General features: G+C 38.5%; 1 protein-coding gene across 5 annotated transcripts in view; it reads left to right on the top strand.

Moving 5' to 3' along the window:
- TMEM108 (transmembrane protein 108) overlaps nt 1-15,656 on the top strand; it is a 163,730-nt gene that overhangs the window by 61,844 nt on the left and 86,230 nt on the right. For 4 of the 5 annotated variants that reach the window (XM_017838035.1, XM_017838032.1, XM_017838033.1 and 1 more), the window contains exon 3: nt 13,930-14,011. In XM_017838035.1, the coding sequence (XP_017693524.1) occupies nt 13,972-14,011 (40 nt within the window). In that variant the 5' untranslated portion in view covers nt 13,930-13,971. Of the gene's footprint in view, nt 1-13,927; nt 14,012-15,656 lie in introns of those variants that run through there. The other variant, XM_017838036.1, reaches the window with a different exon arrangement.

Genomic DNA, 15,656 nt, shown 5'->3' with positions numbered 1-15,656 from the left:
AGCCTTCTGGTGAATAGCAAGTGAAAGTTTTGTTCTACTGTGTTGCAGCATGCTCAGTTGTAGTTCTACCTGGTGGGAACAGATGTATCTACTTCTCCTTCTTCAGAAATGCCTTGCAGGCCTTTGGGAGTTGAAATGGCCTATTATCTACCAAATAACAGATGTCTTCACAGATTAGCCTCTCTGAGTAAAAACACAGTGACGCCACACAAAAGATGATGATTAGCTAGTTGAATAACAATAGGCAAACTCCAATGCAGATGTACAGGAAACAAGGAAAAGATCAGACACTTATATTTCTATTTTCCTGCATTCATTATATACATTCATTTTTACAATGACATCTTAATGTTAAAGCTGCCATTACGCAGCTTTCTGTTTCAAAGCTTCTAACTTATGATTTTTTCAAATTAAAATAATGTATTAATATTCCCCCAATTACATGCTAATAAAAGACTTAATTCAGTTTGCATACAATTAATGCATTTATTGCAAAAGTACTCCATATGTTATTTTAACGTCTTAAAATATTTTTCAGTTAAAGATTTGCATTCCTAACTTCCAATATGAGTGAAATTGAAGAATGCTGCAGTGATAAATTCTGCAAGTCGTAATACACCTCTCTGCATATTTTCAGCAAAAACCAGAAGATTTTTTCACATAATTTGGAGGGAAATATATGAAGAATCAGACACATTTATCTACAGGACTTACCCTTCCTGATGGTTTGATTGTTTACCTGCAAAGACTCGAGTTCTGTCGTGATTTTGTTGATCAGAGTCTTCCTAAATGCAGAAAAATATAGACAAGGACTCTATTGACCTTGAATCTGGTAAAGGTTGCCTGATGCCTCACCTAGTAAAACCATTTTGCTACCATTCAAAATGAAATTTTCAAACACAGAAAATTTCTGTTCAAATTTCAGTCTGTATTTTTTTCATTTCAGTAAAAATAATTTAGTCTCTGAGAAAAAGAAAACAAAACAGGGGGATGGGCAATCATGTTCCATGTTACAGTATCTTGTATTACTTTCTGGGACTTTCATATCACAGATCAGGAAATTGAAATCTCTCAGGGAGAGAGGACGATGCAGGACAAAAAGTAAGAGGGATTTCTATAATGGAAGTCAAGGTTAAAGTTTTTTTCATTTTAGTAGAAAACTGTCAGATTTGACTGCATTCTGGTCTAAAAAATCCCTATGCCCATATGTTTCTTTAAGATTTGCAGTTCATCTGTCCTAGGATTTTGTCAGTAGGGAGTAGGCTTCAGATGGGGGGTACGATGGTTGTGCCCATTGCCTAGGTGGTTGACTCAGGTATTGAAATGATTGGGAATGGGCAGCACTGGGGTATGGTTTCCATATAAAGAAAACTAGGAGTGGGGCAAATAGTGACACAGAGAGAGTAGGAGCAGAGGGATGCTGAGGAGTGGAAGGGACTTTTAAGAAGGGATAGAAGCAATATACAGGAGAGAAATGAACAGGATTCTGGCAAAAGAGACCAGACTAGCAGTAAGACAAGGTCAAGTGTTAGTAGACAAAGGGTTAAAATATGGGTTCAGTACCTAGAGGCTCCAGTTCTCTGGAGGATTGTGTGGGTGTCAGTAGGGCTGTGTTATACAGTTTCTGAGTTGGAGTCTTTTTTATAGTTTTCCTTTTTTTTTTTTTTAACTGTGTAAGTTACACTTAAAAGCCTGTTAAGGGTACGGAGCAAACAGAGCAAAGCTCTCTTAAATAAGGAGAGATTTCAGTCAACACTGCTCAGATGAATCAATATTTTATTTTATCATAGTAGTTCATTGTGTCACCTCTTCCCCCTGTAGCTGTACATCATTCAGATCCAGCTTTGAAACCAGAGTTATTAATTTCCTGGGGAGCACTTCTGCGGCTCTCATTATTGTGGCATCCGAGTACTTTACAAACATTAATGAATTTATCTTCACAAATGTACCGATAAGGTGAGATGACATTATACACCAGGGAAAATGATGCACAGAATCATAACGTCAACAAGGGACATTTAATTTAGATGCCCAGCTAGAGATATTCATCCCCAATTTTCCAGAAATAGCATTTGATCGCCCTTCCTTTGTTCTGAAGTTGCCTTTTGCTGAGTCCATCACAGTTGGAATAGTTCCACATTTCCACAGTTCGGAGCGCAGGTGTTCTCTGCTCTGCTCTAAGCAAACAAAGAAGATGCAATTAATGACCGCCTGCTCAGAGTTTGGGTTTTGTGACTTTCTTGGCATTAGGCACTGAGACAGAGAGAGAATCAAGTTCTCCAGGGCAGCTTTTGACTGCCTTAGGCACAACCATTGTGGTTTTCCAAGCCCTTACCTCAGTCTTGTTGGACTGTCCAGTGCCATCAGTGGCGAGGCAGAGATACAGCAAACAGCAGGTTCCTTCTTGTTGTGACCTTGATTCTCTGAATGCGTGTGGTCAGTCCTTGCTCTTACGCTGAGTGAGGCTGGATAGTAAGCTAAATACCAAGGTATGTGACTTTATTATTTGGATTGTCATAGTGTGTCCATACTGTAGCCAGCGCAGAGTTTTTGCACTACAGGGATAGAAGCACCAAAAGGACTCTCATTTCTGCATATTGATTCATATTGTCTGTAACTGTTGTGGCAACCTTAGCACACAGGATCGGGGGCTCTTGTAGCAGAGAGAAGCTGCAGTTTTATTTGAAAATGATCCTTCATTATGTCCCTGGCTGGCCTCATTGCTCAATTGTATGAGCTGATTTGGGGATGAGGTGAGAACCATGTCATATAATATACCATAGCTGGGCATTTCCTGTCTTCCAGCCTTGCAGGACTGAACTCATGGCTCAGAAGTGCATTACACCCAAAAACGGCAACACATTTTCCCCAACTTTTTACAGCCTACAGAAGCAAAGCCATGGTGCAATCAAGCAGGACGTGGAGAAGGGAGTCTCTGTTTCCCTGGAAGACTTTTCTTTAGTAGGAAAAAAGAGGGATAAAAAGATAAAGAGATGTTTTTCAGATGCAAAATGGGAGTTAGGCTCTATTAGCTTTCACAGTGAGAGGGGAGTCTCACTGAAGTCTGTACCTGCAAAAATCCTGCTGTAATAATCCAGTGTCCACCTCTCCTGTGCTGTTCAGCACTTTACACAAGGCCATTCTTCACCATTTTCCTTCATCTGTTCATTTTCATATTCATTCGCATTGTGTTGGGAAAGAGTCACTGGAATTACTCTGGGTTTGCACTGGGCAACTCAGAACGTGGTTTCACCCATCTCAGTTGCAATGTAACAAAAGAATATCTAACACCCCTAAAACTGTCCTCATCGCATTTTAGCTGAAGTGAGTTATTTAGGCAAATGTTTATTTATTAAATCCACCTATCAAACGTCCAGTCTTATTCTTTCCTTGCCTATGCTGTTTAGCTCTGCTAGGGAAAAAAAAAAAAAAAGAACAACCTTCTTGAAATTATGGCCTTTGCTTGCACTACTTTATGAATCCTGAGCCAGGTGCTGTGTCTGTACTGAAATCTCCTGTCAGAGTCAGTGGGTTTTGCCTGAGGAAGAACTTCACAGTTCTAGGCAGTAAATGAGAGTTTTCACTAACCTATTAAAATAAACTGTGTGTCTCAACATAATCTTACTTGACAGCATGACGTGTTTTTAGATGCTGCTATTTCAGATTTCCCATTTTCTTTCTTATACATTTCCTTCTGGCTTACTTGCACCTCTATTTAAGCAAGTGAACCTTTTGAGGGAGGTAAGATGAGTTCTTTAGCCAGTAGCAGTCTTGCTGGCTGCACAAAGTGAAAGGGAAAATAAGACACACAGTGATTGGCATGCTAAATCCTCTCTAAAGCTACAGACCTGTCATGTAGAGCTAAATCCCTGACAGTGCCAGGTTAGCATCTTGCCCTGTCATCTTACCCTAGCTCTCCTTCTTTTGCCTTCAGTCCCCATCTCTGAAGCCTGAAGTTGTAGATGTCACGTTGACACAGAGCAGGGCATTATTATTATTCAGAGTTGCGTAAAAAGTGAATTTACATTGAGTAAAACCAATAAGCCATGCTGCTCTGACATTTAATTTTCTTGGAAACTCTTCCTATTGAATCAGACAGCACTACATGCATTTTCAAATGAAATGCAGTGTTTGCACTACAGTAACCTTGTATGGACAAGAATGAATAATTTGGAGCCTATTTCTGCCACCTTCCTCCAAACCTAAATTTTTATGGAGCCATATTTCTGTTTGATACCATGTAAAATTTTCATTTTATTCCCACCTGCTGTCTCAAAATGATGTACAAAATATTCTTCTATAAATGAGGTTGCTGTTAATGACTGGGTCACTGGTTGGTAATCTCCTTTCTGAGGCCACTTCTTCTTTTGACATCAAACCCTGGGGCTGAAAGTTGAGGATAAATAAATGGTGTCCCTCGACATGGTTATAATAAACTCTTGGATGAAATGTCAAGTCTAAGCCAGTCTACTCTTCTACTTTCCAGTGTTATGTTGTTCAGCCCTCCAAAGCAGAGCAGTCGTATTTCAGAGCGCACTTCATCTCCCTTCTCTTCTTACCATATTGAATGTCTGATTATAAAGGAGGTAGTAAATGGCTCTCTTAAAAAGAGGTTTAACCAGGGGGACGTAGGTCAAGACATCATCTTACTGTCTGTGCCATACGATTATGCATTTATGCATCCATCTATCCAAATCTGCCAGAGGTGTCTCTATTCTTAGAGCTGACATTGTTATAATTTCATAGAAGAAGGTACTTCAGACAGACTTTGTCTTTGAAGTGATAGACTTCATTTCAAGATGAATGTGTGCTCTAAAATAGCCGAGCACAGGGAACTAGCAAACAGTTCAGTTGGGATTGCCCCTGAATTAACGCTTTGTTATGGGGGCAAGAGGATCTGGCAAAGCACACGAGGAGGTCTTAAAAAACCCCAACCTTTCATGTTTGTTTACTCAACTGATATTTTTACTAAAAAGATCATTATAAGCTGTGTTGGGTTTTCTCGGAATTTACGCTCTGTTAAAAAAACTAACAATATGTGTTACTATTAAATACATTAATGCACCATTGAAACTGAATGGTTAAGAATTCAAAAGATGGTTATGTTTTCCTACTATGCTTTTTTCAACTATAATAAAATGTTTCTTTCAATCTTAGGTACTTATATATGTCTATTATAACATGTCATTGTGAAATTAGATCCTTACGCTACACTTACATGTTATGATTTGAACTTGTTCAAAACATTCAATCCAAAACTGACATGGAAATATTCTTGAACATATATTTTGATGGGAAATTTGTTATGATTTGGTTTTTTTTTACTGAAAAGAAAAAGGGAAAATGCCATATGTGTTTATTAATTTTTTTCCTTTTTTCTTCTATTTTATTACCTTTTTTTACTGGTAGAGGCATGCTAGTATAAATAGGGAAGAAAAGACCAACAGAAAACATGGCCATCATCTGCTACATATAGACATAAACAAATGTGTGCAATTCAAAGTTGCAATAATAAATGTAGTGCTTTTTAATTTTTTTGGCAGCTGAGATAGCTATGTTCTCCTTAATTATGTGATCTTGTTCAATACAGTAGAATGGGCCACAACCAAAATATGCAGGCGAGGCATTCTGACCTGATTGAAAGCTTTTGGTCCTCACTCATGTTCAGTTTTCAGAAATGCTGGATCTGTGGACTGGGCTCAGCATCTTGAGGAGTTAGGAGAGTGCTACGTTGGCATCCTTCATTGGCAATTATTTCCTCTGTGCTTAATAAATTAGCTAAGGAGTTGAGAAACAAGGCGAAATGTGTGGGTCTTGGACTGGGATCTGCTGTACTTATCTGACATCAGGTCAGTGGAAATTCCCCTAGAGATGGGCCAAAACTTAATTAGTCTATCTTGATCTTTTTCGTCTTGTATATCCCTCAGTCTTTTATTTGTTTAGCTAGGTAATTGTGGTGTTCACTAAAGAGACTCTTGCAGTTAAAATGTTATACTGAGATGTTTCCATCTCTACTATAGATTTCCTTTAAAGTCATCTAGGGCCCGTGTAACAGTGTTTTCAGGACTGCAATACAAGTATGTTTGACAGCACAGCACTTGCTTGCATTTTTGAATACATAAGCATCTTTGTGAAACTGGTATTTTGGCCTTGATTTCAGACACACAGAGCATGCATACTCCTCTTTGTTTACGGCTAATACTTTCCATTCTTGAAAATTTGACCCAATCAATCAACCTTAGGAATACAGTACCATATTATAAGAGAGGGAAAATAGTACCTTCTGTTTTGCACTCTGTTTTTCCTCTCTACTTGAAATATTTGCATTTAATCAAGCTGAATAATGTGAAAAGCCTGATTTCAGCTGCTTCACAAAGGTACACCCTTTTCCAACTCTGGGTTTATTACAGTGCAGGCAAAGCTATTTGCTTGTCTGTTCTTTACATTAAGTCTTTTTTGTTGTATATCCTACACAATAGGTTCAAGGGAACAGTTTAACACAGCTGCAGAGAAGTTAACCCCTAAACCTTTAGATCTGGAGAAAAGCTCTGGGTGGGATTCCTTTTACAGATGTTGGCATCCTCATTTTTGGCGTTACGAGCTGAAATCAATTGACCTTCAGTCCTCTGAAAATCAATGGAGAGAAACAGCCCCACATAAGAAATGGGCCTTCACCTTCCAAGAGCGGTGGCATTTTAAAGAGATCACAGGCATCAGGCTTCAGAGGAGCCAATCTACTTGCTTTCTGCAGAGGGAGTTTAGTTGAGTAAATCAAATGTCAGCACCAACAGTGTGGACACCCTGAGGCAGGTGAGATGCCATGGGAGGTCGTCTGGGGAAAACACACTATCACAAAAGTGATGTGGAAGTGGAGCTTGTTTCCACATCCATTCCCTGCTGTGTTTGAGAAGGAAGAACAAGATGTACTTTCTGTATTTTTCTAGAAGTTATGGAGATATCTTAACTAGCGTAGTTTTGTGTGCCAGGAAAGTCTTTTAGCAGGAGAGCTTCCAATGATTATAAAGTTTTCCTGTCAAAGAGCAGACAATTTGCACTGCTGAATGCTTCCTGGGTGTAGTGCAGCCTGTGAAATTTTCATCATGAGCTTGGAATGAATATTAAAAGATTTTCTTTGGTTTTGCTCTCATAAGGTCCACAACAAAAATTTTGAAAAACTACACAATTTACTCTTAACTTTATCATATTTCATTAAAAAACCCTGTCTTTCTTCAGTTAGCCAAAATAGCATGTTTCAAGATGTGCAATAAAATTTCATCATAAAAGTTTCATATTCCCATATATTCATATATTCATATATGTTGAGGGGATCACTTACTGTGACAGAGAATATTGCTAGGTGTCCACAGGTTTTTCTCACGAGTATTTATCATTACATATTTTACATTCAACCAAATACAAGTTTCAAAGTGCACACAAAAGTCTTCCCCTCTCCATCCTTAGCATGTATTAATGACCAAATCGTAATTCTCAGTGATATCCTGAGGGTAGACCCTACTCTTTAGAGACCTTAGAAAAGCAAAGGGTGTACACTTTTGAGGATAATTGTGGAAGTAGATGTGAATTGCTCTTTCTTAGGTTTGCAGAGAGAAATCTACTTCAAAAAGTACTGAAAGATCTAAGTAGACATAAATATAAAAAATGCTGCACTCAGGATGTTATGAAGAAAGATGGTAACAGTGGTTTGCATGTTCCAAGCAGTGGAAAATAAATCACAGCAGCCAATGTGGCACATGTTGAACAAGAACACAGAATTTTTGCTTGGAGGAGTCTTATTGCTGCAAGTTAATCATCCTTTTATTAGCATGCCCTGAAGCTTTTTGGGATATAAATTTTGCAAAATAACATCTGGATCATGGAGTTAGGCCATTAAATTAAGAAATAAACTATGAGAACTTGAAAACACAAAGTTGTACTTGAGTCCTTTGTAGTCAAGAAAACTGCACCTGCTTCCTTTTATGAGGCACACTGGAATATCCACTAAGTGAATAACCTGTGGGAAGCAGTGGATGGAGACCCTGTTACTGGAATTTACACTGGGGCGGTAACTCCTGGGGCTAGTCCCATCTCTCTGAGTTGTAAGTGAGGAGCCTCTGCTGTTGCTGTCTTGTAGAAATTCATTGAACATCACAGGGCAATATGATATTTCAAGGACCAAGGCTGTGTTTTCTTGATAGGGGAGGCAAAAAAGATTGGAAATGGAAGTAGTTTTGGGTATGTCTGCTTTTTCTCTTTTGTTTTCTGCAGAATCAGAAATACTGGAGTTGAAAACTGTCTGTGATGTAGCTTTTTCTTCTTTCCAAAATGATCCATAGCAGATGGAAGGCACTCAGAATAACTTAATAATGTTCACGTGCTTCATGGGATGGGAATGGCATGTCTTTTGCCTGTCTCCTTTTTTCATTGCCATTCTTCAGCTTCTTTATTTCAGTCTCCTAGGTTTTGTTTGGCAGACAAAGAAAAAAAGTTCTTCATTGACTGTTAGCTTTGCCTCAATGTGCATCTTCTGTTTTCTCTATTTCTCTTTAATTTACGATGTCACTGACATTTTTTTTCCCATCAGACATAATGTATGGCTGGGAGCTGTCAGCTCTTTTGGACTCTTTTGTCTTCCATTCATCATTATGTCTTCATTGTCCTCTTTAATTTAACTGTGATGTTGAGGGGATCGCTTACTGTGAAAGACAATATTGCTAGCTGTCCACAGGGATTTCATCCATCTATTCATCATCCTGTGTAAGATAAACTGTATGTGAAATACTGTGCACTAAAAAGTGCAAAACTTTGAGTCCATTTCAGGCACCAGGTGCTTAACCAATATTTTCAAACACAGGTGGCTATGCATATGACACCTTTTCTGGATACAAATATCCACTCATTTAACTGTTGAAGATGCGCCTTTCAGACTTGAAATTGATTTGACTACAAAGTTGCACTATCTTTATTACTTTGTTTCAGAGTTTATCTGTAGGTACATCAGTGTGAATACAATATAGAAGTAAAACAAAAGTCATAATTAGACCTTTATTTTCTGGTTTTCAGAGGAGAGACAGTGGATATTCAGAGCAATTGTGAATATACCCATTCACTTGGAGACCGAAATATGAATCTAGGAAATTAAGATGAAGAATCTCCAAGATCTGGTACATTTGTAACAGATAATTTCCTCAAATACTCAGAATAGCTTCAGGCATTAAAGTTCCACATGTTTCAAAATTAGTATTTTGGAGAGGTGTACTCCCCAAAAAGCTCAGGGAAGTGTTGAAGGATCGACTGAGGATTATAAAATGGGTACAAAACTCAGATACTCACATTAGATTTTGCATTATTGAAGTTTAGCACACATTTTCCAAGTCAGTTTTTTTCCAAGACCACTTCTGTTTCTGCTCACTCTTCATATTTCTTTCCTTTTTTTTTTTTTTTAAGTAACAGTTTGTGTATCTAAAACAGGTGGCGATACTCTGGTTTTACATTAATCTGCCCAAAGTCAGGAACTGGCTGTGTATCTGCATTTTCCATCTGCATATGCACAACTCTGCTAATCTGTTAGTGCCTAAAATTGCATACTCAAATACCTAAGAGAAAATGGCTTGGTGAACCAGAGTGCTCTCAGCTACCAGCCGCTATATCTGTAACCTTTCTTGATTGTGATAAATAAATGTATTTATCACGGAATATCTGAAAAAGTTTTTCATAAGATAAAGACTATAAAACTCAGATACTTGCAGGGAAAGAACTTTTGTATTAGGTGTGCCTGCTGGGCCATAAGAGGGTACCGTGATGACTGGACATGGGTTGATACTCAGAAAAGAAGTTGCCTCTGCAGCTATTGAAATGTCTGATCATGAGACTTTGCATTGTCTTTTTAGAGATACAGAAGATTTTCCATGATTGGAAGGTACTGAAATTAGTGTTGAAACTCTGGCAACTTGAGAAGCCGTTATGTACAACAGGTGTATATTTGTTATATAATCATAATAATTCAGCCCTTCATTGCTGTCTCTCAGAAAAGTCATGGTAGTAAGTGATTGGGTGATAAAAATGGCAGATGAAATTCTGTGATGATAATTGCAAAGTCACATCCACAGGCAAAAATTAGTCTAAGCTCTACATACCTGAGGATAGACTCCAGATGAGTTACTGTTGCTCAAGGATTTGTAGCAGGCACTCTATAAAGGGGAGTAGCTCAGCAGCAGTGACACAGGAAGAGAGAATCATAGGCACAATTTGGAATGGAGTAGAAAAGGAATAGGAAATGTCACTGTGCAGTATGAAAATCCAGGATACACCCAAGTTTTGATGGCTGCATGTAGCTTTGTTCCCTACTCCTCAGATCTGAACTGGAAGGGATACTTACAGCTTAAAGCATGGCAATTATCAGATATAAGGTGTATCTTCTTAATGAAAGAAACAAAAAGATAAGAGTTTCTCAGCCTTAAAAAGAGATTCTAAATGATCTAATGAAAGACTAAAATTGCATGACGTGGAAGAGATAAATAAGGAATAATTATTCTCAAGTTAAAAAAATATGGCAGCTTAGGTACTGTATTCCACTCAGGGTTGCTGGAGATAGAGCAAGTTATGCCAGGGTGTAAAGATTACTTTGCATTTATGTTGTTTCACATATCATTTCCCTAATGTCCTGGCCATGTGTTCAAAAAGATAAATCTTCTAACTGAGGGCAACAGAAGAAGGTAGTTAAAGTGGTAATCTTTGTTTCTTTTCCTATATGCACAGTAGTTCCTATTTCTTAGCACAGGGTAAATGACATTACTAGTCTTATCTAAATAAATACCTACACTAAAGCATACCACTTATTTTAACCACAATACCAGAATTTATAAGCAAATGCCATTATACATTACAGGTAGCATTAATACAGAGATGGAAGAGAAATACAAAAAAATTGTGGTTCACAGCTTCAAACTGTATCACATCACAGTTGCCAAGCATAATTCAAATTATACAAAGTCCATAATGTGGATTTAGGGTTGCAATTTCAGATTCACCCTTTTTTCCATTGTATTTTTATGACTTCAGATGGGTCAATGTTTGTAAATCCTGCTTTGAGACAAAAGCAGAGTCCTTGGGTATATGGAATCTGTATTGTCAGTGGCTTATCTGGTTCTTGTCTTTTCCTGCATATATTTTTATTAATATCATAATGGATGCTAAGCATAGACTTGTATATACATCTTTGAAGAGTGCTGTAATAGACTATATGATGTCTATTTGTACATACAGACTGAAGTTTTTTGCTATGTCTGTTTTGTCATTTGGTAAACCTTAAGGAAAAAGAGGTAAACAGAAATTCCTCAACAAGTTTTCATGATCAAATTATACATTAATCTAACTCTGATTCTAATTAAAAACTGTAAATTAATTCACAGGTGATTAATTTGGGAGAAACACCTTGCAAATACTGACATTTCTGCAAGTTACTCAGATGTTGTGAAGCTCCAGTTTTAAATGGAGAGGAAAGTGTGGGAGAATCCAAACACATGGCATTTGTGTACAGAAATTACTATGTGAAATAACAGCAAAATCCAAGCATCTTTTGTTACATAGCACAGGCAAGAAAAGTCACGATCCTTTTGAGGCTTCCACATAAAAGTTAAACATAGTTCTGTTTTCACAAACTCTGCAGCATTTATGCAGTTCAAAGGTGTTATTCTTTGTTTTGACTTGTTTGTCTTAACATCTTCAAGACTGCATTTTAAATAAGCTCTGAAAGATTTATATAGGTGCATGTTAAAATGACTCAGAAATGTCCTCAGGAGTTCAGAAGATGAAAATATGTTGAACTGAAAACTGGAGGATACTACACACTATTTAATATTGAGCAGAGTCCTTTTAGGAAGATGATCTCAGTGTCCTGCCTTTGAATCTATAGCAAATGCTTTCTTACAGAATCAAGAGTTTAAATACTGTGTAATCTTTAGGTGCTCAGTGAGACGTTACTCACAACAGTGCTTTGGGACTACATTTGCTTTTCACTTCTGATTTATGCATTTGTTTTCCTCACAATGTGAATAATTAATATCAGCATGATTGGGATTTATTTTTTCATAATATTTTTTAAACTGAGGTGAAAAAATATCCCCATCAAGTATTTGAAAATGGTATCTGAGAACACATAAAATGTTATTGGTTACTCCCCAAGTGGGCAAAGACAGGGAGGTAGGGTGGTCACATACTTTTGCCACATCACATTTTCAGACATGCAAGAATTATGAGATTCCCATGTACAGCAAGGTAGTTTGGTCTAGAAGAAACAGAAAATGTCTAAAGACATAGAAAAGTTTCTCCAGTTCCTGCAGTTCTAGCTGCAGCTCAGGCAACTGGTGGAGTATATCAGGAAGGGATATGACCTACAACAGCTGACTAACATGAAGCTAAAAAATGCCAGGACAAAGCTGCCCTCTGTGCTACCATTTCAATAGAGTTTGGGACCATTGAAATTTTGACTGGGAAAGGAGGGTGGACTTTCTCCTCATTGTACCTCTTGAGGGATGTGAAAAGGTGAGGCTCAGGAAGGAGATTCCAGCCCCATGTTCCCACCACAGCTGCCTGATGGTGTCTGCACCTATCATTTTCTCCTCCAGTGAGGACCCTTTCTCCAAAGTAAAAAGACTTCTATGAGATTAATTTTATCAAGCCATAAGCACAAAATGAAAGTAATTTTCAGTGTGTTTATTTTGTATACTCTTGACAATTTATGCTCTTTTTGGCCATAGCTCTGCCCTTCGGTTCTGTTTAATATCTTTAATATCTTTATTGATGATTTAGATGAGAGCATTGAGCCCACCATTAGCAAATTTGCAAATGACACCAAGCTGAGGGGGAGTGTCGATCAGCTGGAAGGCAGGAGAGCTCTGCTGAGGGACCTGGACAGACTGGAGAGTTGGGCTGATTCCAGTGGGATGAGGTTCAACAAGGCCAAGTGCCAGGTCCTGCACTTTGGTCACAACAACCCCCTGCAGCACTACAGGCTGGGGACAGAGTGGCTGGAGAGCAGCCAGGCAGAAAGGGACCTGGGAGTTTGGATTGACAGGAAGCTGAACATGAGCCAGCAGTGTGCCCAGGTGGCCAAGAAGGCCAATGGCATCCTGGTCCCTGTCAGGAACAGTGTGGCCAGCAGGATCAGGGAAGTGATTCTTCCCCTGTACTCAGCGCTGGTGAGGCCACACCTCAAATACTGTGTCCAGTTCTGGGCCCTTCAGTTCGGGAAGGATATTGAGGTGCTGGAGCAGGTCCAGAGAAAAGCAACAAGGCTGGTGAAGGGACTCAAGCACAAGTCCTGTGAGGAGAAGCTGAGGGAGCTGGGGTTGTTTAGTCTGGAAAAGAGGAGGCTCAGGGGAGACCTCGTCACTCTCTACAACTCCCTGAAAGGAGGTTGTAGCCAGGTGGGGGTTGGTCTCTTCTCCCAGGCGGCTGTCAGTAAGACAAGAGGGCATGGTCTTAAACTGTGCCAGAGGAGGTTTAGGTTGGATATTAGGAAGAAATTCTTTACAGATAGGGTAATCAGGCATTGGAATGGGATGCCCAGGAAAGTGGTGGATTCTCCATCCCTAGAGGTTTTTAAGATGAGACTGGATGTGGCACTCAGTGCCATGGTCTAGTAACTGCGGTGGTAGGGGATCAAGGGTTGGACTTGATGATCTCGGAGGTCCTTTCCAACCTGGCTGATTCTATGATTCTATGATTCTATGATTTTATGATTCTATGATTCACTGCCAAGATATTGGAGAGCATGGCTTACACAAGCAAAGTACACTCAGGCAATTTCCCATTGCTTATCAATGTAATTTTCCTGTGAAGCTTCATCTTACTTTGTAATCAACAGGTATAACAAGACAGCCTATATTTTGTAATAAATAATTTTCTTCTTTCTTGATTTTTTCTTGACAGAATCATGAATAAACTGGTAGACCAGCAGGACCACATGATACCATGAAGAGAAGCTTACAGGTCCTCTGTTGCCAACTGTTTAGTAAGTAAATATTAATTTTTATTCTGTTAGAAAAGAACTAGTCAAATCCTTACAGAAGATAGCAGTATTTATGCTGGGCACAATTCAAGAGAGTACTTAACCATGTGTCTTGCTTCAAGTACCTGGAGGAACCATATGGAAATTAAATTATCCTGTTAATGGAAATATTTGGAAATGTATTAAAAAATGAGTTGAAGTATCATCTGATTTTGCAGAGTTTTGTAAAAGACTAAAATTGATTTGTTGTGCCTTGCAATTGTGAACACTTTCAGAAAAATGAGATATAGAAAGAGAGGATGGTGGCTGGAAGAAATAATGCGATGTTTTTGTAATCATGTTTTTTGTCTAGTTCTCAGTGGACAAGAGGGATCCATCTCACTTGGCATGTCTGGTGGTGGTCACTCAATAAAAAGATCTGTGAGTGAGGGAATGGAGCTCTAGATTCACACAGACCTAAATTCTATGTCACTTCCTGAGATGACAAGGATTTTTTTCCTAGGTTTTGTCTTTCGGAAGAGTCCATCCAAGAGTCCAGCAAAAAGCCTCAGGTGAAATTTAGACTGTGTAGATGAGAACTGTCTCCCCTGTTCATGGAAGTAAGGCAAGGTTTTAGGTGTATTGACACTGTTGGGACATTTCTGTAGACTGACAGTTTCCACTGTCAATATCAAAAGCAACAACTTTTCTTCAAAGTTTTAGAGATAAAATAAATTAATTTTATATAAGTGTAGTCACTTGCTGTCCTGTTTTGCAAGGGAAATTGCTAATTTTCAGTGAAAAGTAAGAAAAAAAGTTTTTTTAATGTTGTCTCTTCAATTCAGCAGAATTTCTTACTACATATTTTCATAGACAATTTTGTATGGATTTTTCTTATTCTGGTCCAAGCTAGGCAGAAACCACAAAATCATCCTTGTATGCGTGGAATGAGCAATACAAAGACTTTTAGTTTTATTGGCATGTGTGAAAATTAGGTCTAAGAAGTATTTTATGGACTGTTCTAGAAACCTTTTGCTTTGCTAGGTTGGCTGATGTTCCTGTTCTTATTTACAGCTTCTCCTATGACACAGGAGAAACAGAGCTGTATCTTCATGACTTTAGAGGGCAGACTCCAGAGGTGCATCCAAGGTTATTTTGTTTTCATGAGCATAAAGCTAGGCCAGATGTGCCTACAGGACCTGCCCAGCAGCACATCTTTGACTCCCAGATATTGGGTGGCTGGCTGGTGTGCAATGTGGGAAGAGCTCCTTGAGGAGGCTTATAACCAGAAACCCACTGACAGCAGTGGGGGCTGTGGTAATTTTACAATAGCTAAGGACCAAGAATACTTTGCTTCATTTTGTCATGTTTCTGCGTGTTGAAATGTGACTTAATTCTAAAATTATCTCAGTTGCTGGACCAACATTGTAATAAAAATATGAAACTGAATTGTGTAAGTACATTTCTACCACCATTTAGGGAAAAGAAGGAAGGTATACTGTACATCCAGCCTATCACAATGTTGAGACTTTTTGTAACTATTTTTATTTTTTTTTTAATATTATGCTTCGTGGCTTGGCAGCATTCCCCATTGTTATCCCTGCTGTTTTAAACTGTTTCAGGGTAATATGTTGAAGAGCTAGGCAGTAAATAGAGGGACACTGAAAAT

The sequence above is a fragment of the Lepidothrix coronata genome, unplaced genomic scaffold (genome assembly GCF_001604755.1).
Source record: "Lepidothrix coronata isolate B3197 unplaced genomic scaffold, Lepidothrix_coronata-1.0 Scaffold321, whole genome shotgun sequence".
Classification (NCBI taxonomy): Eukaryota; Metazoa; Chordata; class Aves; order Passeriformes; family Pipridae; genus Lepidothrix; species Lepidothrix coronata.
This window is presented reverse-complemented; position numbering and strand designations above follow the sequence as displayed.